A 27,268-nucleotide genomic window follows, 5' to 3' on the forward strand; every position below is an offset into this window, starting at 1 on the left:
TCCTCCTTCTTTCTTGGTTTTACTTATTTGGCCTCTTTCCTTCTTCTTTTTGACCAAATTGGCTAGTGGTTTTATCAATTGTGTTAATTCTTTCAAAGAACCAGCTCCGGGTTTCATTGATCTGTTTCATGGGTTTCTTTTGGTTTTTTTTTTTTTTTTTTCTGTTTTTTTGTTTGTTTGTTTGTTTTGATAGCACTAATTTCTGCTCTAATCTTTATTATTTCCTGTATTCTACTGTTTTTGGGTTTTATTTGCTGTTCCTTTTTCCAGCTCTTTTAAGGCATAAGGTTAGGTTATGTATCTGAGATCTTTCTTCCTTATTTAGGAAGGCCTGGATTGCTATGTACTTCCCTGTTATGACTGCTTTTCTTGCATCCCAGAAGTTTTGGGCTGTGGTGTTATCATTTCATTGTCTGCCATGTACTTTTTAATTTCCTCCTTACCTTCTTAGTTAGCTCATTCATTCTTTAGTAGGATGTTCTTTGGTCTCCAAGTATTTGTTACCTTTCCAAATATTTTTCTTGTGGTTGATTTTGAGTTTCATAGCATTGTGGTCTCAAAACATGCATGGTGTGATCTCGATCTTTTTGTACTTGTTGAGGGCTGATTTGTGTCCCAGTGTGTGATCTATTCTGGAGAACGTTCCATGTGCACTGGAGATGAATGTATATTCCACTGCTTTAGGAAATGCCTTATTTCATTTATTTTTTTCCAATATATGAAATTTATTGTCAAATTGGTTTCCATACAACACCCAGTGCTCATCCCAAAAGGTGCCCTCCTCAATACCCATCACCCACCATCTCCTCCCTCCCACCCCCCATCAACCCTCAGTTTGTTCTCAGTTTTTAAGAGTCTCTTATGCTTTGGCTCTCTCCCACTCTAACCTCTTTTTTGTTTTTTTTCCTTCCCCTCCCCCATGGGTTTCTGTTAAGTTTCTCAGGATCCACATAAGACTGAAAACATGGTATCTGTCTTTCTCTGTATGGCTTATTTCACTTAGCATAACACTCTCCAGTTCCATCCACGTTGCTACAAAGGGCCATATTTCGTTCTTTCTCATTGCCACATAGTACTCCATTGTGTATATAAACCACAATTTCTTTATCCATTCATCAGTTGATGGACATTTAGGCTCTTTCCATAACTTGGCTATGGTTGAGAGTGCTGCTATGAACATTGGGGTACAAGTGCCCCTATGCATCAGTACTCCTGTATCCCTTGGGTAAATTCCTAGCAGTGCTACTGCTGGGTCATAGGGTAGGTCTATTTTTAATTTTCTGAGGAGCCGCCACACTGCTTTCCAGAGCGGCTGCACCAATTTGCGTTCCCACCAAGAGTGCAAGAGGGTTCCCGTTTCTCCACATCCTCTCCAGCATCTATAGTCTCCTGATTTGTTTATTTTGGCCACTATGACTGGCGTGAGGTGATATCTGAGTGTGGTTTTGATTTGTATTTCCATGATAAGGAGCGACGTTGAGCAACTTTTCATGTGCCTGTTGGCCATGCTGATGTCTTCTTTAGAGAAGTGTCTATTCATGTTTTCTGCCCATTTCTTCACTGGGTTATTTGTTTTTCAGGTGTGGAGTTTGGTGAGCTCTTTATAGATTTTGGATACTAGCCCTTTGTCTGATATGTCATTTGCAAATATATTTTCCATTCTGTTGGTTGCCTTTTAGTTTTGTTGGTTGTTTCCTTTGCTGTGCAGAAGCTTTTTATCTTCATAAGGTCCCAGTAATTCATTTTTGCTTTTAATTCCCTTGCCTTTGGGGATGTGCAAGTAAGAAATTGCTGCGGCTGAGGTCAGAGAGTTTTTTTCCGGATTTCTCCTCTAGGGTTTTGATGGTGTCCTGTCTCACATTCAGGTCCTTTATCCATTTTGAGTTTATTTTTGTGAATGGTGTGAGAAAGTGGTCTAGTTTCAACCTTCTGCATGTTGCTGTCCAGTTCTCCCAGCACCATTTGTTAAAGAGACTGTCTTTTTTCCATTGGATGTTCTTTCCTGCTTTGTCAAAGATGAGTTGGCCATACGTTTGTGGGTCTAGTTCTGGGGTTTCTATTCTATTCCATTAGTCTATGTGTCTGTTTTTGTGCCAATACCATGCTATCTTGATGATGACAGCTTTGTAGTAGAGGCTAAAGTCTGGGATTGTGATGCCTCCTGCTTTGGTCTTCTTCTTCAAAATTCCTTTGGCTATTCGGGCCCTTTTGTGGTTCCATATGAATTTTAGGATTGCTTGTTCTAGCTTCGAGAAGAATGCTGGTGCAATTTTGATCGGGATTGCATTGAATGTGTACATAGCTTTGGGTAGTATTGACATTTTGACAATATTTATTCTTCTAATCCATGAGCAGGGAATGTCTTTCCATTTCTTTATATCTTCTTCAATTACCTTCATAAGCTTTCTATAGTTTTCAGCATACAGATCTTTTACATCTTTGGTTAGATTTATTCCTAGGTATTTTATGCTTCTTGGGGCAATTGTGAATGGGATCAGTTTCTTTCTTTGTCTTTCTGTTGCTTCATTGTTAGTGTATAAGAATGCAACTGATTTCTGTACATTGATTTTGTATCCTGCAACTTTGCTGAATTCCTGTATCAGTTCTAGTAGACTTTTGGTGGAGTCTATCGGATTTTCCATGTATAATATGTCATCTGCAAAAAGCGAAAGCTTGACTTCATCTTTGCCAATTTGGATGCCTTTGATTTCCTTTTGTTGTCTGATTGCTGATGCTAGAACTTCCGACACTATGTTGAACAACAGAGGTGAGAGTGGGCATCCCTGTCATGTTCCTGATCTCGGGGAAAGCTCTCAGTTTTTCCCCATTGAGGATGATGTTAGCTGTGGGCTTTTCATAAATGGCTTTTATGATGTTTAAGTATGTTCCTTCTATCCCGACTTCTCAAGGGTTTTTATTAAGAAAGGGTGCTGGATTTTGTCAAAGGCCTTTTCTGCATCGATTGACAGGATCATATGGTTCTTATCTTTTATTAATCTGATGTATCACGTTGATTGATTTGCAAATGTTGAACCAGCCCTGCATCCCAGGAATGAATCCCACTTGATCAATGTAAATAATTCTTTTTATATGCCATTGAATTCGATTTGCTAGTATCTTATTGAGAATTTTTGCATCCCTATTCATCAAGGATATTGGCCTGTAGTTCTCTTTTTTTACTGGGTCTCTGTCTAGTTTAGGAATAAAAGTAATGCTGGCTTCATAGAATGAGTCTGGAAGTTTTCCTTCCCTTTCTATTTCTTGGAATAGCTTGAGTAGGATAGGTATTCTCTCTGCTTTAAAAGTCTGGTAGAATTCCCCTGGGAAGCCATCTGGTCCTGGACTCTTATTTGTTGGGAGATTTTTGATAACCGATTCAATTTCTTCGCTGGTTATGGGTCTGTTCAAGCTTTCTATTTCCTCCTGATTGAGTTTTGGAAGAGTGTGGGTGTTTAGGAATTTGTCCATTTCTTCTAGGTTGTCCAATTTGTTGGCATTTAATTTTTCATAGTATTCCCTGATAATTGTTTGTATCTCTGAGGGATTGGTTGTAATAATTCCATTTTCATTCATGATTTTATTTATTTGGGTCATCTCCCTTTTCTTTTTGAGAAGCCTGGCTAGAGGTTTGTCAATTTTGTTAATTTTTTCAATAAACCAACTCTTGGTTTCGTTGATCTACTCTACAGTTTTTTTAGACTGTATATTGTTTATTTCTGCTCTGATCTTTATTATTTCTCTTCTTCTGCTGGGTTTAGGCTGCCTTTGCTGTTCTGCTTCTATTTCCTTTAGGTGTGCTGTTAGATTTTATATTTGGGATTTTTCTTGTTTCTTGAGATAGGCCTGGATTGCAATGTATTTTCCTCTCAGGACTGCCTTCACTGCATCCCAAAGTATTTGGATTGTTGTATTTTCATTTTCATTTGTTTCCATATATTTTTTAATTTATTAAATTAAATTAATTAATTAATTTTTTAATTGCCTGGTTGACCCACTCATTCTTTAGTAGGGTGTTCTTTAACCTCCATGCTTTTGGAGGTTTTCCAGACTTTTTCCTGTGGTTGATTTCAAGCTTCATAGCATTGTGGTCTGAAAGTATCCATGGTATAATTTCAATTCTTGTAAACTTATGAAGGACTGTTTTGTGACCCAGTATATGATCTGTCTTGGAGAATGTTCCATGTGCACTCCAGAAGAAAGTATATTCTGTTGCTTTGGGATGCAGAGTTCTAAATATATCTGTCAAGTCCATCTGATCCAATGTATATTCAGGGCCCTTGTTTCTTTATTGACCATGTGTCTAGATGACCTATCCTTTGTTGTAAGTGAAGTATTAAAGTCCCCTGCAATTACCACATTCTTATCAATAAGGTTGCTTATGTTTATGAGTAATTGTTTTATATATTTGGGGGCTCCGGTATTCGGCACATAGACATTTATAATTGTTAGCTCTTCCTGGTGGATAGACCCTGTTATTATTAAATATGCCCTTCTTCATCTCTTGTTACAGCCTTTAATTTAAAGTCTAGTTTTTCTGATATAAGTATGGCTACTCCAGCTTTCTTTTGGCTTCCAGTAGCATGATAAATAGTTCTCCATCCCCTCACTCTCAATCTGAAGGTGTCCTCAGGTCTAAAATGAGTCTCTTGTAGACAGCAAATAGATGGGTCTTGTTTTTTTATCCATTCTGATACCCTATGTCTTTTGGTTGGCGCATGTAATCCATTTACATTCAGTGTTATTATAGAAAGATACTGGTTTAGAGTCATTGTGATGATTTATGCTTGTAGTGATGTCTCTGGTACTTTGTCTCACAGGATCCCCCTTAGGATCTCTTGTAGGGCTGGTTTAGTGGTGACAAATTCCGTCAGTTTTTGTTTGTTTGGGAAGACCTTTATCTCTCTTTCTATTCTAAATGACAGACTTGCTGGATAAAGGATTCTTGGCTGCGTATTTTTTCTGTTCAGGACATTAAAGATCTCGTGCCAATTCTTTCTGGCCTGCCAAGTTTCAAAAGAGAGATCAGTCACGAGTCTTATAGGTCTCCCTTTATATGTGAGGGCACCTTTACCCCTTGCTGCTTTCAGAATTTTCTCTTTATCTTTGTATTTTGCGAGTTTCACTATGATATGTCGTGCAGAAGATCGGTTCAAGTTACGTCTGAAGGGAGTTCTCTGTGCCTCTTGGATTTCAATGCCGTTTTCCTTCCCCAGTTCAGGGAAGTTCTCAGCTATTATTTCTTCAAGTACCCCCTCAGCACCTTTCCCTCTCTCTTCCTCCTCTGGGATACCAATTATGCGTATATTATTTCTTTTTAGTGTATCACTTAGTTCTCTAATTTTCCCCTCATACTCCTGGATTTTTTTATCTCTCTTTTTCTCAGCTTCCTCTTTTTCCATAACTTTATCCTCTAGTTCACCTATTCTCTCCTCTGCCTCTTCAATCCGAGCCGTCGTCATTTCCATTTTGTTATGCATTTCATTTAAAGCGTTTTTCAGCTCCTCCTGACTGTTCCTTAGTCCCTTGATCTCTGTAGCAAGAGATTCTCTGCTGTCCTGTATACTGTTTTCAAGCCCAGCGTTTAATTTTATGACTATTATTCTAAATTCACTTTCTGTTATATTATTTAAATCCTTTTTGATCAGCTCATTAGCTGTTGTTATTTCCTGGAGATTCTTCTGAGGGGAATTCTTCCATCTGGTCATTTTGGATAGTCCCTGGAGTGGTGAGGACCTGCAGGGCAATTCCCCTGTGCTGTGGTATATAACTGGAGTTGGTGGGCGGGGCCGCAGTCGGACCTGATGTCTGCCCCCAGCCCACCGCTGGGGCCACAGTCAGACTGGTGTGTGCCTTCTGTTCCCCTCTCTTAGGGGCAGGATTCACTGTGGGGTGGTGTGGCCTGTCTGGGCTACTTGCACACTGCCAGGCTTATGGTGCTGGGGATCTGGTGTATTAGCTGGGGTGGGTAGGCAAGGTGCACGGGGGCAGGAGGGGCAGGCTTAGCTTGCTTCTCCTTAGGTGATCCACTTCAGGAGGGGCCCTGTGGCAGCGGGAGGGAGTCAGATCCGCTGCCGGAGGTTTGGCTCCGCAGAAGCACAGAGTTGGGTGTTTGTGCAGAGCGAGCAAGTTCCCTGGCAGGAACTGGTTCCCTTTGGGATTTTGGCTGGGGGATGGGTGAGGGCGATGGCGCTGGCGAGTGCCTTTGTTCCCCACCAAACTGAGCTCTGTTGTCCGGGGGCTCAGCAGCTCTCCCTCCCTTTGTCCTCCAGCCTTCCCGCTTTCTGAGCAGAGCTGTTAACTTATGACCTCTCAGATGCTAAGTCCCGCTTGCTGTCGGAACACAGTCCATTCGGCCCCTCCGCTTTTGCAAGCCAGACTCGGGGGCTCTGCTTGGCCGGCAGGCTGCCCCTCTGCCCCAGCTCCCTCCAGCCAGTCCGTGCAGCGTGCACAGCCTCTCCGCTCTTCCTACTCGCTTCTGTGGGCCTCTCGTCTGTGTTTGGCTCCGGAGACTCCATTCTGGTAATCCTCTGGTGGTTTTCTGGGTTAGTTAGGCAGGTGTAGGTGGAATCTAAGTGATCAGCAGGATGCACGGTGAGCCCAGCGTCCTCCTACGCCACCATCTTCCTTGGTTCCCCTCCATTCCCCTTACTTTCAATCTGAAGGCGTCTTTAGGTCCAAAGTGGTTCTCTTGTAAACAGCATATAGATGGATCTTGGTTTCTTATCCATTGTGTTACCCTATGTCTTTTGATGGGAGCATTTAGTCCATGGACATTTAGAGTGAGTACTGAAAGATATGAATTTATTGCTGTTATGATGCTTGTAGAGTTGGAGTTTCTGGTGGTGTTCCCTGCCTTTCTATCTTTTTTTTTTTTTTAATTTTTTTTTTCAACGTTTATTTATTTTTGGGACAGAGAGAGACAGAGCATGAACGGGGGAGGGGCAGAGAGAGAGGGAGACACAGAATCTGAAACAGGCTCCAGGCTCTGAGCCATCAGCCCAGAGCCTGACGCGGGGCTCGAACTCACAGACCGCGAGATCGTGACCTGGCTGAAGTCGGACGCTTAACCGACTGCGCCACCCAGGCGCCCCATCTGCCTTTCTATCCTTGTTGCTTTTGCCTTTACTTGTTTTTTTTTTTTTTCCCATCTTTTCTCCCCTTAGAGAGTCCCCCTTAGAATTTCTTGCAGGTCTGGTTTAGTGGTCATAAACTCCTTTAATCTTTGTTTGTCTGGGCAACTTTTAATCTCTCCTTCTATTTTGAATGACAGCCTTGCTGGATAAAGAATTCTTGGCTGCATAGTTTTCTGATTCAGCACATTGAATATATCCTGCCACTCCTTTCTGGCCTGCCAAGTTTCTGTGGATAGGTCTGCTGCAAACCTGATCTGTCTTCCCTTGTAGGTTAATGACTTTTTTCCCCCTGCTGCTTTCATGATTCTCTCCTTGCCTGAGTATTTTGACTATGGTATGCCTTGTTGATGGTCGGTTTTTGCTTAATCTAATGAAGTGCTCTGTGCTTCCTAGATTTTGATGTCTGTGTCTTCCCCCAGGTTAGGAAAGTTTTCCGCTATGATTTGCTCACATAACCCTTCTACTCCTATTTCTCTCTCTTCATCATCTGGGACCTCTATGATTCTGATGTTGTTCTTTTTTAATGAGTCACTGATTTCTCTAAATCTTAAATTGTGCTCTTTTGCCTCAGTATCCCTCTTTTTTTCTGCCTCATTATGCTCCATAAGTTTGTCCTCTGTGTTGCTGATTCTCTGTTCTGCCTCATCCATCCTTGCCACCATGGCAGTCATTTGAGATTGCAGCTCAATTATAACATTTTTTTATTTCATCCTGACTGACTGTTACTTCTTTTATCTCCACAGAAAGGGATTCTAAGCTATTGTCAACTCCAGGTAGTATTTTTAATATTGTGATTTTAAATTCTTGTTCAGACACCTTGCTTGTATCTGTTGCTTAAGTTCCTGTCTGTGGTTTCTTTCTGCTCTTTCTTTTGAGGTGAATTCCTTCGTTTTGTCATTCTGAAGGGAGAAAAGGAATTAATGAGGTAAAAAACGAAAATTAAAGAAATTAAAATTAAAATAATATTACAATTAAAAACTTGGTAACAAAAACACACACATGGAACACTTGAATAAATGTTGCTAGATCCTAGATGTGTTTTTGTCTGGGTGTTGGAAAGGGCTTGACAGATTAGAGAAAAAAGGGGAAAGAAAAAGTAAATCATGTGAAAATTTGGAAAAATGATTACACTGAAGTAGACTAAAATGAAATGTTGGAAGTAAAATAGAGGTTGAAAAAATTTACAGAAAACAAACATCATATGTAGGAAAATAAAGAGATATTTTAATAAAAATGTAAAAGAAAAATGAGTTTTTCTCTTTCTGTATTTAAGAAAAAGAAAAGTAACAAAAAAGAGAAAAAAGAAAAAAAAAGAAAGCAATTGAATAGATGGACTGGCAAACATACTAAAATACGATTGGAATTACTTTGTTTTCCTTTAGAGGTCAAACTTTGAAGTGCTTAATAGTCCATAAAGTAAGCAGTCGGAGTGACTTGTGTCCCTGAAGAGCGAGGTTGGCCAGTTCAGTGAGGCTTAGTCTAATGGCTCCATTCTGCACTAGATGGCACTGCTTAGCTTACTGGGGTGGATTGTTGTGGCGCTTGTAGGTGTTTATACGCATGTGCAGAAGCGGTGAAAACTGCGTCACCCAGCTACTCAGTGCCTAGTATGGGAACACTGTTCTACCCGATCAGCAATCACACACCTGTCATTTTTTCTTCGGCTTCCATCCACTCCCCGCTTTTACACTTTCTGTGACCAAGACCCAAGCAGAACCTCCCTCCTGAGTTTTATGTCAGATGTTGCTGTTTTTCCTGAACCCTTATTTCTGAGGGACTGTGACTTTTACTCATTCTGCCTTCTGTGGGATGGTTTCATGGAACAAGGGCCAGGTGCCGGCAGCACTTAGGATTGTTTGCAGGACCGTGTTGCTTCAAATGCCTAGAGACTGTGGCTGGGTGCCAGCCTGGCCCAGATAAAGTTCATGTGACCATATAGCAGCAGCGTTTTAGGGATTGCGGAAAATCACAACACACATCTGGCACCAGGCTTCACGCCCAGGGACTTTGTTCCAATACCAGCAAATGTGGTTTTTCTCCCAGGTCCGCTGGTGTCGTTACCCGTTGGGGGGCCTTACAGCCTCTATCAGATGTCCTCCCAGCAGGAGAACTGACTCTCCCTGTGTGGCCCAACAACTTCCAGACTTCACTGTGGTCCTGGGGATTCACTGTTCTCACTAGAGCACTGCCAGGTGTCGAGCTGCAGATTTTCAGACTCTGCACTCCCCCCGTTTATAGAGTCCTCTTGGAATTTAAACCCCCGTCTTTCTCTTTCTCCCCATTTATTTCAGTCCCTGTGGCTGTTTCCACTCTTCCACTTTCTCTCCAGCTGCTTTTGGGGGGGGGGCGTCCTTTTCCCATATTCTGCCCTTCACCCCTGTCTGTCTCATCCGCATGCAGAAGCAGCTCCCTGCCCTCCACAGCTTCTCTCTCACCCCATTCACCTCTCCACACATCATACCTGCTGAATTCTGTGGTTCAGGTTGTGCAGGTTGTTATGTTAATCCTCAGATCAGTTTTCTAGTTGTGCAGGATTATTTAGTGTTGGTTTGGCTGTATTTCATGCACCTGAGACACACACAAAAAAACTTCCATGCTGTTCTGCCATCTTGGCTCCTCCAAGTGTTCATCTCTTGATAGTGGCTCATATTGTGACCTTGCAGTTGTGAAATCGAGCCCTGCATCAGGCTCTGTGCTGAGCATGGAGCCTACTTGGGATTCTCTTTCTCCCTCTGTCTCTATGTCCCTTCCCTGCTCATGCACGTGCTCGCTCCCTCTCTCTCTCTCTGTCTCTCCCTCATAAAATAACGTTTTTTAAAAAGGGAAAGTAACACAGAATTTTAGAAGTACATAGAAAATAAATGGAATGTAGAATTGTGGCAGTGTTTAGCACTCAATTATTTTTTAAATAAAAACATTTAGACAAAAATTAATTCAGTTCTAAACTTCACCTAGAGTTATAGCACTACCAAAATGGTCCCAATAATGTCAGTCTTGCAAATAATTTTAAAATTAAAAAAAACTATACATATTAGTATAGAATGTTTGTATTTGATATGCCTATATTTACTAAACATATGAATGACCTTCTGCATGTGGTTCTTCTGCAAATGTGAGATGATTAAGGATCCTGAAAGAGGGTGATCATAGTTCTGTGGTCAACAGTGAATGTAAATTGCTGTTCTTCATGTATAAAAGAAGACTTTTGACCCTTCCTCTGATAGGAAATGAGAAGAATGCATTTGCCAGATCAATAGCTGCAAACTCCCACAGTATGTTTTTTTATTTATTATTTAGACAAATGGTTTAAGATGGGAATCACTGCCACCATATATTTTAAGTCTTTAATTGTGGCACAAATTTCTGAAGTTTCTCTGGGAATTTGTTCTTGCTTTTCTTTCTTTCTTTCTCTCTCTCTCTCCCTCCCCCTCTCCCTCTCTCTATTTTGGCTAGAAAATAGGGCATTTTGGGAACTTCTTCTTAACTCTTATTTTAATCACTTTTCCTCCACAAATGCGTATCAGAGTTCTGCCAGATACTCAGTATATACATCCCAATTGTGTTTTGATGGGCCAGGGAATAGCTTCTGGGTAGATCCTGGATGTCCTAGATCAACTGTAAGATAAATTTGGGCCAGAACTTTTTTCATTATTTGGACTCCATAGGCTCCCATTAAATGTGGGACATGATGATTTTAAAGTACCTTGGTATCTTCATCAATTTGGGTACTATATTTAACAGCCTCAAAAGTTCTGAGTATTTCTTTTTTTCATTGCAAGATTAAGACGGGTAATTGACATAGATCTCTTTGGTCTTCTGACCTACACAGTACACCTTGAGTTGATTATTGGCTAACCTGAGTTTATTATTTTCTTTTTTTTAAGGCTTAAATACATCACCCAACAGTACAATCTTTATAATTACTATTGTTCCATATTGTTTAAGAACCACAGCTGCTATGTAAGGCAACATTTGATCTTCTATTTATAATTCATTCCTGTCACTGCCAGTGAGACTCTTAGAAATTGTGGTGCTACTGCGTGTCAGGGTAATCATCACCCCACTTATCACCAATAATGGGGTCCTTATCATATCTGGCTGGTGGGTGAATCTGTTTTAGAATTCCTCCCTCATACTTTACTTTGACAGATCACTTCATATTTCCCAAAACAGAGATTGAGACAAGGGATTTGTGCAAGCAGTTCATATTGGGTAGTTATCTGGAGACTATATGTGGGAAATTTGGAATAGTGCAAAAGCTATACAAATAGGTACTTTTAAAAACGATCACCACTATGGAAAACTTGGGCTTATTTCTTAGAGAACTTCCAAAGAAATGGGAAGAATTATGCACAGAATTGGCTGTCTAAAAGAAGTAAGAGGCATTTTTTTACTGGTTAATGGTTGCTCCATGGAGCATTAAAACCTTCATATCTCCAGGTCACACATGGCTGAGTTCCAAGTGGGTTCCTGTAGAATTCCTTGTTCCCCCCATGGTTGGTCTTTCTATCATTTGTTATCAAATAATCAAGGTCATCTAAGAGTGCAGCTTGAGTAAGGAAGAACTGTAAAACCTGGGGGAGTACATTCAAGAGTGGATTATAAAGGCGTTGGACCAGCAAGGAAGAATATGAGAGAATTTGTTTAATACCATGAAAGAACATCTAGAGCTAGCTTTTTACACCAGCTCAGAGATGCCCCAGGGCAGAAAGCAAGAATGTACTATAGGTCAAATAATGCCCCATAAATGTGTGCATGCCCTAATCCTTCAAATCTGTGAATATGTTCTCTTACGTAGAAGAAGGGACTTTGCAGACTTATTTAAGGCTGTGGAACCTAAAATATATTATCCAGGATGATTCAATCTAATCACATGAGCCCTTAAACATGAAGAACTTCTTCTGACTGAAGGGGTAGGGATCAGTAGAAGTTAAACCAGGGATACTATTAGCATGAGGGAAATATCAAACATAGTTCTGGGACATAGAGGCCTATATACAAGGACCAGAGAGATACCTCTGGGTACTAAAGTTGGATCCACTTGACAGCCAGCAAGGAACCTGAAACCTTGGTTCTACAACTGCAAGAAACTAGGTTCTGCTATGGATCTTAATGAGCTTGGAAGCAACCCGTCCCAGAGCTATGGATAAGAACTCACATAGTGTATACCTTAATTTTGACTTGTGAAGGCTGGAGCAGAGAATCTAGTCAGGCCAAAGTAGACCTCTTATCTGCAGAACTGGAAAGTTGTACTTGGTAAATTTGTGGTAATTTGTTATGGCAGCAGTAGAAAGCTAATACATACACTAAGCACAGAGGCCAAGTTTTTTTTCTTACTTTTTAGTTTAATTTTTTTTTAATATGAAATTTATTGTCAAATTGGTTTCCATACAACCATGCTCTTGCTAACAGGTGGCCTCCTCAATACCCATCACCCACCCTCTCCTCCCTCCCACTCCCCATCAGTTTGTTCTCCCAAACCCTCCCAAACCCTCAGTTTGTTGTCAGTTTTTAAGAGCTTCTTATGGTTTGGCTCCCTCCCTCTCTTTTTTTTTTTTTCCTTCCCCTCCTCTATGGTCTTCTGTTAAGTTTCTCAGGATCCACATAAGAGTGAAAACATATTGTGTCTGTCTTTCTCTGTATGCCTTATTTCACTTAGCATAACACTCTCCAGTTCCATCCACGTTGCTACAAAAGGCCATATTTCATTCTTTCTCATTGCTAAGTAGTATTCCATTGTGTATATAAACCACAATTTTTTTTATCCATTCATCAGTTGATGGACATTGAGGCTCTTTCCATAATTTGGCTCTTGTTGAAAGTGCTGCTATAAACATTGGGGTACAAGTGCCCCTATGCATTAGCACTCCTGTATCCCTTGGGTCAATTCCTAGCAGTGCTATTGCTGGGTCATAGGATAGATCTATTTTTAATTTTTTGAGGAACCTTCACACCGTTTTCCAGAGTGGCTGCACCAGTTTGCATTCCCACCAAGAGTGCAAGAGGGTTCCCATTTCTCCACATCCTCTCCAGCATCTATAGTCTACTGATTTGTTCATTTTAGCCACTCTGACTGGAGTGAGGTGATATCTGAGTGTGGTTTTGATTTGTATTTCCCTGATGAGGAGCGACATTGAGCATCTTTTCATGTGCCTGTTGGCCACCTGGATGTCTTCTTTAGAGAAGTACCTATTCATGTTGTCTGCTCATTCCTTCACTGCATTATTTGTTTTCCGGGTGTGGAGTTTGGTGAGTTCTTTATAGATTTTGGATACTAGCCCTTTGTCTGATATTTTATTTGCAAATATCTTTTCCCATTCTGTTGGTTGCCTTTTAGTTTTGTTGATTGTTTCCTTTGCAGTGCAGAAGCTTTTTATCTTCATGAGGTCCCAATAGTTCATTTTTGCTTTTAATTCCCTTGGCTTTGGAGATGTGTCAAGTAAGAAATTGCTGCGGCTGAGGTCAGAGAGTTTTTTTCCTGATTTCTCCTCTAGGGTTTTGATGGTGTCCTGTCTCACATTGAGGTCCTTTATCCATTTTGAGTTTATCTTTGTGAATGGTGTGAGAAAGTGGTCTAGTTTCAACCTTCTGCATGTTGCTGTCCAGTTCTCCCAGCACCATTTGTTAAAGAGACTGTCTTTTTTCCACTGGATATTCTTTCCTGCTTTGTCAAAGATTATTTGGCCATACTTTTGTGGGTCTAGTTCTGGGGTTTCTATTCTATTCCATTAGTCTATGTGTCTGTTTTTGTGCCAATACCATGCTGTCTTGATGATGACAGCTTTGTAGTAGAGGCTAAAGTCTGGGATTGTGATACCTCCCGCTTTGGTCTTCTTCTTCAATATTACTTTGACTATTTTGGGGTCTTTTGTGGTTCCATACAAATTTTAGGATTGCTTGTTCTAGCTTCGAGAAGAATGCTGGTGCAATTTTGATCGGGATTGCATTGAATGCGTAGATAGCTTTGGGTAGTATTGACGTTTTAACAATATTTATTCTTCCTATCCATGAACATGGAATGTCTTTCCATTTCTTTATATCTTCTTCAATTACCTCCCTAAGCTTTCTATAGTTTTCAGCATACAGATCTTTTACATCTTTGGTTAGGTTTATTCCTAGGTATTTTATACTTCTTGGTGCAATTGTGAATGGGATCAGTTTCTTTATTTGTCTTTCTGTTGCTTCATTGTTAGTGTATAAGAATGCAACTGATTTCTGTACCTTGATTTTGTATCCTGCGACTTTGCTGAATACTTCTATCAGTTCTAGCAGACTTTTGGTGGGGTCTTTCCGGTTTTCCATGTATAATATGTCATCTGCAAAAAGTGAAAGCTTAACTTCATCTTTGCCAATTTTGATGCCTTTGATTTCCTTTTGTTGTCTGATTGCTGATGTTAGAACTTACATCACTATGTTAAAAAACAGTAGTGAGAGTGGACATCCCTGTCGTGTTCCTGATCTCAGGGGGAAAGCTCTCAGTTTTTCCCCATTGAGGATGATATTAGCTGCAGGCTTTTCATAAATGACTTTTATGATGTTTAAGTATATTCCTTCTATCCCGACTTTCTTGAGGGTTTTTATTTAAAAAAAAATTTTTTTTAACATTTATTTATTTTTGAGACAGAGAGAGACAGAGCATGAACGGGGGGAGGGCCAGAGAGAGAGGGAGACACAGAATCCGAAGCAGGCTCCAGGCTCTGAGCTGTCAGCACAGAGCCTGATGCGGGGCTCGAACTCACGGACCATGAGATCGTGACCTGAGCGAAGTCAGACACTCAACCGACTGAGCCACCCAGGCGCCGCTTGAGGGTTTTTATTAAGAAAGGATGCTGAATTTTGTCAAATGCCTTTTCTGAATCATTTGACAGGATCATATGGTTCTTTTCTTTTATTAATGTGATGTATCACATTGATTGATTTACGAATGTTGAACCAGCCCTGCAGCCCAGGAATGAATCCCACTTGATCATGGTGAATAATTCTTTTTATATGCTGTTGAATTTGATTTGCTAGTATCTTGTTGAGAATTTTTGCACCCATATTCATCAGGGATATTGGCCTGTAGCTCTCTTTTTTTGCTGGGTGTCTGTCTGGTTTGGGAATAAAAGTAATGCTGGCTTCATAGAATGAGTCTTGAAGTTTTCCTTCCCTTTCTATTTTTTGGAAGAACTTGAGAAGGAGAGATATTATCTGCTTTAAATGTCTGGTAGAATTCCCCAGGAAAGACATCTGGTCCTGGACTCTTATTTGTTGGGAGATTTTTGATAACAATCTTTGCTGCTTAAGTTTTCTATTTCTGCTTAAGTTTTCTATTTCTTCGTGTTTGAGTTTTGGAAGTGGGTGCGTGCATAGGAATTTGTCCATTTCTTCCAGGTTGTCCAGTTTGTTGGCATATAATTTTTCATAGTATTCCCTGATAATAGCTTGTATTTCTGAGGGATTGGTTATAATAATTCCATTTTCATTCATGATTTTATCTATTTGGGTCCTCTCCCTTTGCTTTTTGAAGAGCCTGGCTAAAGGTTTATCAATTTTGTTAATTTTTTCAAAAAAACAACTCTTGGTTTCGTTGATCTGCTGTACAGTTTTTTTAGATTCTATATTGTTTATTTCTGCCCTGATCTTTATTATTTCTCTTCTTCTGCTGGGCTTGGGGTGTCTTTGCTGTTCTGCTCTATTTCCTTTAGGTGTGCTGTTAGATTTTGTATTTGGGATTTTTCTTGTTTCTTGAGATAGGCCTGGATTGCAATGAATATTCCTCTCAGGACTGCCTTCGCTGCATCCCAAAGCATTTGGATTGTTGTATTTTCATTTTCATTTGTTTCCATATATTTTTTAATTTCTTCTCTAATTGCCTGGCTGGCCCATTCATTCTTTACTAGGGTGTTTAACCTCCATGCTTTTAGAGGTTTTCCAGACTTTTTTCTGTGGTTGATTTCAAGCTTCATAGCATTGTGGTCTGAAAGTGTGCATGGTATGATCTCAGTTTTTGTATACTTAAGAAAGGCTGTTTTGTGACCCAGTATGTGATCTATCTTGGAGAATGTTCCATGTGCACTCGAGAAGAAAGTATATTCTGTTTCTTTGGGATACAGAGTTGTAAATATATCTGTCAAATCCATCTGATCCAATGTATCATTCAGGGCCCTTGTTTATTTATTGATCTTATGTCTAAATGATCTATCCATTGTTATAAGTGGAGTATTAAAGTCCCCTGAAATTACCACATTCTTATTAATAAGGTGGCTTATGTTTGTGATTAATTGTTTTATATATTTGGGGGCTCCGGTATTCGGCGCATAGACTTTTATAATTGTTAGCTCTTCCTGATGGGTAGACCCTGTAATTATTATATAATGTCCTTCTTCATCTCTTGTTATAGCCTTTAATTTAAAGTCTAGTTTTTCTGATAGAAGTACGGCTATTCCAGCTTTCTTTTGACATCCAGTAGCATGATAGTTCTCCATCCCCTCACTTTCAATCTGATGATGTCCTCAGGTCTAAAATGAGTCTCTTGTAGACAGCAAATACATGGGTCTTGGTTTTTTTTTTTTTTTTTTTTTTATCCATTCTGATACCCTATGTCTTTTGGTTGGAGCATTTAGTCCATTTACATTCAGTGTTATCATGGAAAGATGGGTTTAGAGTCATCGTGATGTCTGTATGTTTCATGCTTGTAGTTATGTCTGATACTTTGTGGTCCTTGCAACATTTCACTCACAGAATCCCCCTTAGGATCTCTTGTAGGGCTGGTTTAGTGTTGACAAATACCTTCAGTTTTTGTTTGTTTGGGAAGACCTTTATCTCTCCTTCTATTTTGAATGACAGACTTGCTGGATAAAGGATTCTCAGCTGCATATTTTTTCTGTTCATCACAATGAAGATTTCCTGCCATTCCTTTCTGGCCTGCCAAGTTTCAGTAGATAGATCTGCCCCTAGTCTCATGAGTCTCCCTTTGTAAGTTAGAGCCTGTTTATCCCTAGCTGCTCTCAGATTTTTCTCTTTATCCTTTTATTTTGCTAGGTTCAGTATGATATGTTGTGCAGAAGATCAATTCAAGTTATGTCTGAAGGGATTTCTCTGTGCCTCTTGGATTTCATTGCCTTTCTCCTTCCCCTGATCAGGGAGGTTCTCAGCTATGATTTGTTCAGTTATACCTTCACCCCTTTCTTTCTCTCTTCCTCTTCTGGAATTCCTATGGTACAGATATTGTTTAGCTTGATTGCATCACTTAGTTCTCTAATTCTCCCCTCATACTCCTGGAATTTTTATTCCTCTTTTTCTCAGCTTCCTCTTTTTCCATTAATTGTATCTTCTAATTCACCTATTCTCTCTTCTACCACTTCAGTCTGTGCTATGGCCACCTGCATTCTATTTTGTACCTCATTTATAGCATTTTTTAGCTCCTCATGACTATTTCGTAGTCCCTTGATCTCTGTAGCAATAGATTCTCTGCTGTCCTCTATGCTTTTTTCAAGACGAGCGATTAATTTTATGACTATTATTCTAAATTCTTGTTCTGTTATATTACTTAAGTCGTTTTTGATCAATTTGTTAGCTGTCGCTACTTCCTTGAGTTTCTTTTGAGGAGAGTTCTTCCATTTCTTCATTTTATGTAGTCCCTGTGGTGGCTCCCAACTGCACAGCACTTCCCCTGTGTTGTCCAGAGTAACTTGTGCTGGTGGGCGGGGCCGCAGTCAGACCCCATGTCTGCCCCCAGCCCACCGCTGGGGCCACAGTCAGACTGCTGTGTACCTTATCTTCCCCTCTCCCAGGAGCAGGACTCACTGTGGAGTGGTGTGGCCCCTGTCTGGGCTACTTGCACACTGCCTGGCTTGTGGTGCTGCTTCAATGGGATCTGGCGTATTAGCCAGGGTGGAACAGCAAGGTGCACAGGGGTGGGAGGGGTAGGCTTAGCTCCCTTTGTTTTCAGTGGGCTCCTTCAGGAGGGACCCTGCAGCACCAGGAGGGAGGCAGACCCGTCAGAGGGATGGATCCACAGAAGCACAGCGTTGGGTGTTTGCGCGGTGCAAGCAAGTTTGGTGACAGGAACTGGTTCCCTTGGGGATTTCGGCTGGGGGATGGGAGAGGGAGATGGCACTGGCCAGGGCCTTTGTTTTTTTCTAAGCTAAGCTCTGTCTTCCAGAGCTCAACACATTTCCCACCAGGTGTCCTCTTGCCTTCCTGCTCTCCGAGCAGAGATGTTGACTTATAACATTCCAGATGGTAAGTCCCTCTGGCTGTCAGAACTCATGCAGTCCGGCCCCTCCACTTTTTAAGTCAGACTCTGGGGCTCTGCCTTGATGGGCGGGCTGCCGCTCTACCACGAGCCAGTCTGTATAGCGCACACCGCCTTTCCGCCCTTCCTACCCTTTTCCGTGGGCCTCTTGTCTACGCTTGGCTCCAGAGAGTCCGCTCTGCTAGTCTTCTGGCAGTTTTCTGGGTTATTTAGGCCGATGTGGATGGAATCTAAGTGATCAGAAGGACGAGGTGAGCCCAGCATCCTCCTACACCGCCATCTTCCCTACCTCTCCTAATTTTTTTAAATATACATCCAAATTAGGTAGCATATAGTGCAACAATGATTCAGGAGTAGACTCCTTAATGCCCCTTACCCTTTTAGCTCATCCTCCCTCCCCAAACCCCATGCTCTGTATCAAGATGCAAAGTTTTGGGATCTGTATTAGAAAAGGAAGTTGTTAGCCATCCTTCCACTGAACAGTCACTGCTACCAATCCAAGGTTCTACTATCTTTCAAAGAGTGATGCTGACAGAAAATAGGGCAGATATCTGAGACGGTTTCCAAGAGAGGGAATTGGTGTGAATACACTAAAAAAGCCTGTCTCTCCCCTAATAAATTTACAGAAGGTTAGAGCACAATATAAGACAAGATATTTGGGAATATAACTCGGTGTAAATTACAGAAAGAATCCTGGTATTATGGTATACAGGAGCATTGATGTTTTCATGTACTTCTCTGTCATTATTTAAGTAAATAAAAATACAGGGATATGAGTATGAAAATAATTATATAGGGTTCTAGGAAAGACCCACTAGGATAAATGAGGGAGAAATAGTCCTGCAGTTATAGGCCCAAGAAAGTTATGTAAGAGGCATATAATTGATGGAATGTGGAAACAAATAAATATTGTATACTGGGCATCACTGGAAGTAGAATGTTGTATCTGTAATTAAACATTGGTAAATAGAAAAGAGAAAATAAAGCATCTTGAACTGTTATTATTATTTTTTAATTTCATAGCACAAAGACATCAGGGCATCATGCCTTAGACTTACAGAATTGTTGAAAAAGGTAATTTTGGAAATTAGTTGGTATTGTGAGTAGGACACAGGAAATAGATACTATGACACCTCGGCAGAAAGCTCTGGGAAGAAAATACACTACACGGGACAATAAAAAACTAAGTTAAAAACAAAGCTGAGTAAAATAAGGAAAAATTCATTCTGAGACTCATGCATATATGCACACATGAAAAATCAGATGAGTCTGCAGGGAAAAAAGAAAATTAAAAATGCAGGTCAGAAACCTGAAAATCTCTCTTAGAATAAAAGAAAAACAAGAAAAATTATTAAAATGATACATATGTGAGAAAAAGACTTAACCTAGGAACTACTCTTTCTGTGTAGTAAATAAAACAATCTGCACAGAAATAATAAAGACATCTTGAAGAAACCGAATCTCAGATGAAAACAGATTGTAAGTAGAAAAAATTAATAAAAACATATGTGGCAAAATACTTTTATTATAATTAGCTTTGGGCTTTTAAGTCTAGGGAGAAATATTACAAAAAAAGAAAAATCTGTTTGGTCTCAGACTTATCCTTAACAACACTGAATACCAGAAAATAGTGTGAGGCAGGTGCAACCTAATTTTAGAGGAAGCGAAAAGCTCCACTGAGTTGAGTTGACATTTGTATTTTAAGGTCTTGGAGACATTTTTGTATAAATACAACAGTTCAGCAAATATACCACAGATGAAGGTTTTTTATAAGGATGTTTGATGAAATATACCAATAAAATAAGTCAGAATTAGAGAAATTAAGAATGAAAAAATCATATAGTAAAAGGATTGATAAGGTATTTTGAAAAATGCTTATTTATTTTGAGAGGGAGAGAGAGTGGAAGAGGGGCAGAGAGAGGGAGAGAGAGAGAATCCCAAGCAGACTCTGTGCTGTCAATGCAGAGCCTGACACGGGGCTTGATCTTATGACCCAAGAGATCATGACCTGAGCTGAAATCAAGAGTGGGACGCTTAACCAACTGAGCCACCCAGGAGTCCCTAGGAATAATGAGTTTTAAAAGAGAAATACTAAACGTAAAAATAGTTGAAAAATTCCAAATAACAAAGAGAAGACAAAAAAATGTAAAAATACTAATTCAATTAAATATTATGAAGATAAAACCACAAACTATATCAAAGACTATGAAGGCAAGTTAGATTAGGAGAATCTAAGAATGCTAAACTTCTCATCTTAGAAGAAAAACAAAAAGACTTATTTTTAAATTTTGGATTAATTGTTAAATACTTTTAACTTTAAAAATATTCTAACAGTAAAACAAATAATAAATGAATAACTTTTAAATCAAGAGAGAAAAATAAAACCAAGCAATATAAAATCAACATAGAATAAACAGAAATTGAGGGGCACCTGTGTGGCTCAGTCGGTTAAGTGTCCAACTTTTGATTTCAGCTCAGGTCATGATCTCACAGTCTGTGAGATCAAGCCCTGTGTTAGGCTCTGTGGTGACAGTGCAGACAGACAGCTTGGAATTCTCAATCTCTCTCTCTCTCTCTCTCTCAAAGTAAATAAATAAACATTTAAAAAAATAAAAAAAGTAGACAGAAACTGAATAAAAATAAGTGATTAAATAAAAGCATGAGAAAGACATAAAACCAAATATTTCAATGTTAAATGTTATATTTTAAAAGTGGGATAGAATATTTAAATTTATGCATGATCTACAACAAATCAAAATTCTTGAAAATGGTAACTGGTTATTTCTAGTGCTTTAACTTAGTGGTAATTTTTCTTTTTTTAATATTTATTTTCTAAATTTTTTTTACAATGGAATAAATAATACAGGTTATGACAAAATAGTCAAAGAGGAATATTGGTTTCTTATACTGTCACTTTGGGGAGAAAAAGAAGCAAATGGAAAGAAATATGATTTTATATTTAGGAATAAGAAACTAGGGATTAGTTATCATTCTGGATAAGGGTACTGACTACTGAAATTATAATCCAGAGAAGCAAAACATAATTGAATTTTACATAAAATAGCAGAGCAGAGCCATCTTCACAATTAATGGGAGATCAAAGTCAGTGTGTGAAAATACGTGAGGTGGTTGTTGTTGTTGTATATTTATATAAATTTCCACAAAGATACCATTGATGCTAGCTGACTGCAGGGATGGAGGTTACTTCTGTTTGCAGTCTCATTGTCCAGTTTTTTCCTACCTATCTTTGTACATTATCCACTGAGAAATGTTTAGCTCATTAGTCAAGTCACTCTAAACCTAAACTTTGTATATATATTTTACATGTTTATTCTATTGTGAGACAGAGTGAGACAGAGTGGGGGGTGGACAGAGTGGGAGAGAGAGAATCCCAAGCAGGCTCCATGCTGATAGCACAGAGACTGATGTGGGGCTCATCCCATGAATCGTGAGATCATGACCTGAGCTAAAATCAGGACTGAGCTTAACCGACTGAGCCACTCAAGTGCTTCTGTGTATTGCTTTTAAGTATCTCCATAAGCAGCCTTATATTCCAAACTCCTACATTATTTTTCTTGATTATATTTCACAGTTTATTCTGTGTGTGAAAAAATATTTTCTCACTCATACTTAAATTACTGATCTGAATAAGATGTCTCTGGTTTTCACCATGGACATTATCTTTTGAAAGCTTACAACAGTTTTATTACTGGTTTCCAAGCCACTATGGCATGAATAGTCTGGAAATCAATTGCATCAGGAGGCTCATACTTTATGTATTAAAACTGCAGGAAGAAGTTACGCTGAAAAATTATCTTGGAGTGAACAAATGAGTAAGGTGTCAGTACTGCATTGCTTAAGTTCACCGTTATCTTACAAACCCCAGCTAAAGGGGCAGACTATCCGTCAGAGACAATGGATACATTCTAAGCATAGAATTTATCAAATAGGCCATCTTTAGTACTAATTTTTCTTTTGATTTTTGATCACTTTGGATACAAAAAAATGATATAACTAGAAACTATTTTTCAGAATAAATTACAGCCACTTAGGTGTAATATCTATACAGAAAATTTAAACCAAAGAACTTATTTCATTTCTTTTTTTTTTTTTTAGACTAGATACATGTACAGCACATATGAAGTACATGTTCCTGGGCCCCTGGATATTATCAAAAACTAAATGTTTTTCTGAATAAAACTACTTCTGTAGTTGTTAATTAACTTTATCTTTTCCTCGATGTGTTAGCTTTTTGGATATGTTAAGTTAGCAATGGAATTGGTAGCAGAAGTGGAAAATTAACTATTTTCTGGCTCTTTTTGTTTTTCTCACATTCAAAATACATAGAACAAAATCATTTTTTTTTTTTTTTTTGCTGTATTACCCAGTAGTCAGCCTCACAAAAAGTGCTTGAGTGTCTCCTTTTCTTATAAGTTGTAATTTAAGGATTTCTATTTAAACAATGACTCTAATTTACATTAAATTATATCATCTAATATTGAGAAAATTTTCTATTAAATAAGCTGATGAGAATTGGAATGTGGCGTAAGATGAAAAATACAGCTTTCAAAAAGTGGTCAGTTAATATTTTGCTCAAGTCTGTGGGATTCTTTGTCTCTTAATTTAAGTAAAACTGCACGAAAGAGTTGACTCTGTAAATAGTAGTAGTATTCTTAGAGAGGAATCAGATTTTATATCCAGAGTAGCTATGTGAAGATATGGACACAAGAAAGGATAAGGAAAAATAAGCAGTGTATTTTTTTCTATTCCCTTCATCACATGTAGCAATTTTTCCTGTTAGGGTTTGGAAATTGTGGATATTTTGCATATTATAGTTCATTTATGGTAGCTATAACATACATTGAATATTGAACTTCATATATGAGTCATCATAAAAATAGAAAGTAACATTCCTACAAAAAAAGTACAAGCTTAAATCTCAACCTCAAGAACCAACAAAACAAGCATATAATCAAGCACAAAACAAAACAAAACAATCATAAATGACATTAAATGGCCACAAATAAAAGTTACATAAACTAAAATGGCCCAATTTACACAAAATTGTAAAAGTTTCCAAATGAAACTTTTGTCCCTTAGTGATGCTTTTTGTTTTTTAAATGTACAGGCACTTTACTAATACCAAATTTCTATAACTCATGCATCATAAGCATTAAAGACTTAAAAACTTGGGAGTGCCATTATTTTGATGCTGAGGGTTAGCTGTTACAGCTGAGACTTTTTTAATAGTGGAAGGCAGAACATAGCTCTAGATCATCTGTTCTAAATAAAAGTGCAGTTTTGTTCCTCAGGAGAAGTTTGGCAAAGTCTGTAGGCATTTTGGTTGTTGCAACTTTGGGTGGTACTAGTAGCATCTAATGGACAGAAGGCAGAGTCCTAACTATCCAACCTTGTAAAGGACAACAGAGAATCAACTGGCCCCAAACATCAAGAGGTTTAAAACCCCTACTTTGGATGAATAATCATTTGGGTAGGAAGGAGAATTTACAATGAAGCACCCATTTTTAGAAAATATGTTCCATCAGAGCTCAAAGGTATATTTTAGGAAGCATTTTGGTGATGGCATTTATAAAGTATGGTCACTGTGGAGGAGAATTATACACCTGAATTTCTTGCATAAGAGACTTGAAACAGAAAGAGCTAGAGCTATATACATAATTTAAGTAGTTGAAAAAATATCTTTGTCCTGTAAGGACTGAAGGCAAAGTAACGGCAGAAAGAAAGACAATGAACTCTGATGCAGACTTGAATGAACTAACATGGGATGGTGAAGCATAATGTGGACATAACGACCTATGTAGATGGAATGTAGGGGTTAAAAAGTATCCTGAGCTCTCTCAACTATGGCTTTCATCAATGTCCTAGTGAGAAAACAGGTCATTGTGCCAGATTCTGAGTGTTGGTTTGTTGGTTGTGTATCATATATGATTTGCTAGATATTTATACCACTATTAGTTGTATTAAGATCACTTCAGTCTATAGGTTCTGTTTCTTTCAAATAATAATTTCAGTTACATTTATAAAGCTCTGATACAAAAATCCCCCTTAGATAATATAACTAACATAACTCAGTGATAGCTTCAGTAAATCAGACCCACCTATATGTACTTCTCCATTCCGATACTCCAGGTAGGCATAGCAATAACCATTCAAACACAAAACAATGCCTAACTAGCATCTAATGGAATCTGAGTTTTGCACAAAGTACACTTTTTGAGAATGGGAAGGGCAGAAGAGTTTTGGCTTATTTCAATACAATTGTCACACTACTGGATAAAAAACCTACCTCTCTTTCTATTGCAATACAAGAGTCTGCAATAAGCAAGGTAAGATGGAGGGGAAATATAAAGTAAGTAAAATGTTTCTGCTTCAAGAAGAGAGAAAATGCTTTCTCTGTTGTGCTTTTATAAGTGATGTAATGAAATCAATCCTACCCCAGAAAGTATGTTCTAAGGATGTAACGAAATTATGTCTCATGTTTACTGAAATAGTTTCCTAAGAAGATTACACTGCACAAAGAAAGGACTTTTCTTTTAAAAATTACCCAACACAAGCACTTAAATATGTAGAATTTCATTTAAATAAGTCAGTCAACAATTTTTTATAAAGTATTTAACACTTCATTGTAGAAACATAGGCAAAATGACTATTATAACCAAAATGAAAAATACTGTTCAATTTAAAAAATGTACTTAAACAAGAACCTGAAAAAGTTTATGATATGCATAACATCGTTCAAGCAAAATTGCACTAGTATTACATAAATCAATAGTTTATAAAGGCCTCAATATGGCAAAGTTTAGAAATAGGTAGTATGCATGCACATAGTACAACAAAAAGTCTCTTTATAAAACAGCAGTTTTTTTTAATGCTTGTACAAAGGGATAAAGAGCAACCACAAACATATTTCATCTGTTAGGTTAATACATTATGACAGCTAAAAGTCAGTCATGTCTATCAGAGGAACAAAAAGCCCTCCATACCTTGTGAATAAATCTTTTGTGCCTTTAAAGATATCTGTATAAAAATGCTATCCTTTTTATACAACTTAAATAAATTGTACTTGTTTCAATCAAAATTTGAAAACAAATAAACAAAAGAGTGAATGGGGTCCATGTGTTTTGCATAAACCAAAGAAACCGGAGTACCAGAGTAACTGGTCAGCATTTCTACTCTCCACCTTTGAGTTGGGGTAGATAAGTTTTCTTCTATAACTTGGAAAGTCCTTTAAGAATACATTTTGAATAGGGCAAGTGATGGGTTAGCCATATTGTGTATTGAAAATATTTCCCAAGTACTCTACATGGCAATGGCTGTTTTGCCGTTCCTTTTGACCTAGCAAAGAGAATGCATTCACATAATTGAAATTCTGTCATCAATTTGTGTGCTTATATATTATTGTTCAGTGTTCTGTGTGGTAAGGGGTTGGGTTAATCTTCCACAAAATGCACATGACTGGGAAGAACTTCCTAAGGCATGTGTACCCAATGCCCTGTTGTGCTCTCTGCTGGCTGTTGACCTCAGGACTGAGGGAGAACAAAAGGTCTTATCCCATAGCAGGTGTGGTTTTTCCGCTTCTGATTATATTTTTTGCTATGTTCTACCACCTAAATATAACTATTGTTTACAGGGTGTATATGTTTAGTATATCACATAGAGTACACTAAATTTTGGCAAATGTAGTCGTATGTATCCATGCACATTACTAATTTTATATGTTTTTAAAAGTTTTTCCTCAAAATTCTCATCTATCATGTGGCAATCTAAGGCTAATTTTAAAGCAGGTGATGCTGGACTTGTGAGGGCTGGATATTTTCAGCAGTCTGAATCAATCTTAATGGGCACAAAGAAGAGAGTTGACCATTCAATCATTCTTCCATCAATTTAAATGGAAAAATAAAATGACATTGTTTTACAGCTTCCAGATCATACAGTGAAAAAGTGCAGAGATTCTCTTTGTTGATTAAGTAGAACCAAAAACTTCATACAAAATAGATTGCTCATATTCACACTACAAAGGAATATGTTGTTTTTAATTTTAACAAATTCAAAGGTGAATCATATCAGCAGCATTGTTGTAAATTGTATTGTAGTGCAGTTCTTTTTCATAAAAATACCATACAAATGGTCAATCAACAGTCATCAGCAAAAAACAAAACCCAGAAAACTCAGAAAACAATTAACCAGGAAAAAGATAAAGAAAGAGGTAATGCTGATGCCAAAACAAGTAAAATACTATTGGAACATACAAAAGTCATCCTTATATTTTATACATTTTTACAGCATATAAAAGGTATAGCTGATTATGCCACTGTCTCTCTTATCCCAATTTCTATTTTCTTTGGAAGCAGTTCTTTCCTTTCATCAACACTTCCTAAGGAGTTTCGACAGTTTTGCCCATCCATATATAATTTTGCATACACTGGATTGGAGTAATTTGTTGGCTGAAGGAGAGAAGAAAGAGATAAATACAACTTTATTATCAGTTTTGAACACATTAGTTATTTTCTAGGATATTTGTCTTTTAATGTTAACAACATTTATAGGAAATACATTTAATTTGCTAAATAGTAATTATATAAATGTAATTTAAATTCTGTTGACAGGCTTTAGTTGACTTCTGCATGGTGTCAGATTAAAACATAATTGTACGTTTTTCAGGTAACTTGGGAATCTAAGTGGAGCTTTGACATGATAGTAAAAGCCCAAGGATATCTTTGTGATAACAATATTCACTGAGACTTATTTAAAAGTGTAAAACATTAGACCAAATCATCACATTTCCAGTCAATGTGTTTGTCCCCTTATTGCCATAGCAGCAGCAGGAAATATGTGTTTACAGAAAGTCATCTAATTGCTTGAGGCTTATAATTTT

General features: G+C 38.3%; 1 protein-coding gene and 1 long non-coding RNA gene across 2 annotated transcripts in view; one reads left to right on the forward strand and one right to left on the reverse strand.

Annotated features, from left to right (window-relative positions):
* LOC123379347 overlaps positions 1 to 27,268 on the forward strand; it is a 45,677-nt gene that overhangs the window by 6,956 nt on the left and 11,453 nt on the right. The window lies entirely within an intron of this gene.
* The window catches only part of LRP1B (LDL receptor related protein 1B), a 1,940,511-nt gene continuing 1,938,193 nt past the window's right edge, over positions 24,951 to 27,268 (reverse strand). The window contains exon 94 of the mRNA XM_023259298.2: positions 24,951 to 26,837. Coding sequence (XP_023115066.2) covers positions 26,697 to 26,837 — 141 coding nt within the window. The 3' untranslated portion in view covers positions 24,951 to 26,696. The remainder of the gene's footprint in view (positions 26,838 to 27,268) is intronic.

Source organism: Felis catus, chromosome C1 (assembly GCF_018350175.1).
Source record: "Felis catus isolate Fca126 chromosome C1, F.catus_Fca126_mat1.0, whole genome shotgun sequence".
In the NCBI taxonomy this organism is placed as follows: Eukaryota; Metazoa; Chordata; class Mammalia; order Carnivora; family Felidae; genus Felis; species Felis catus.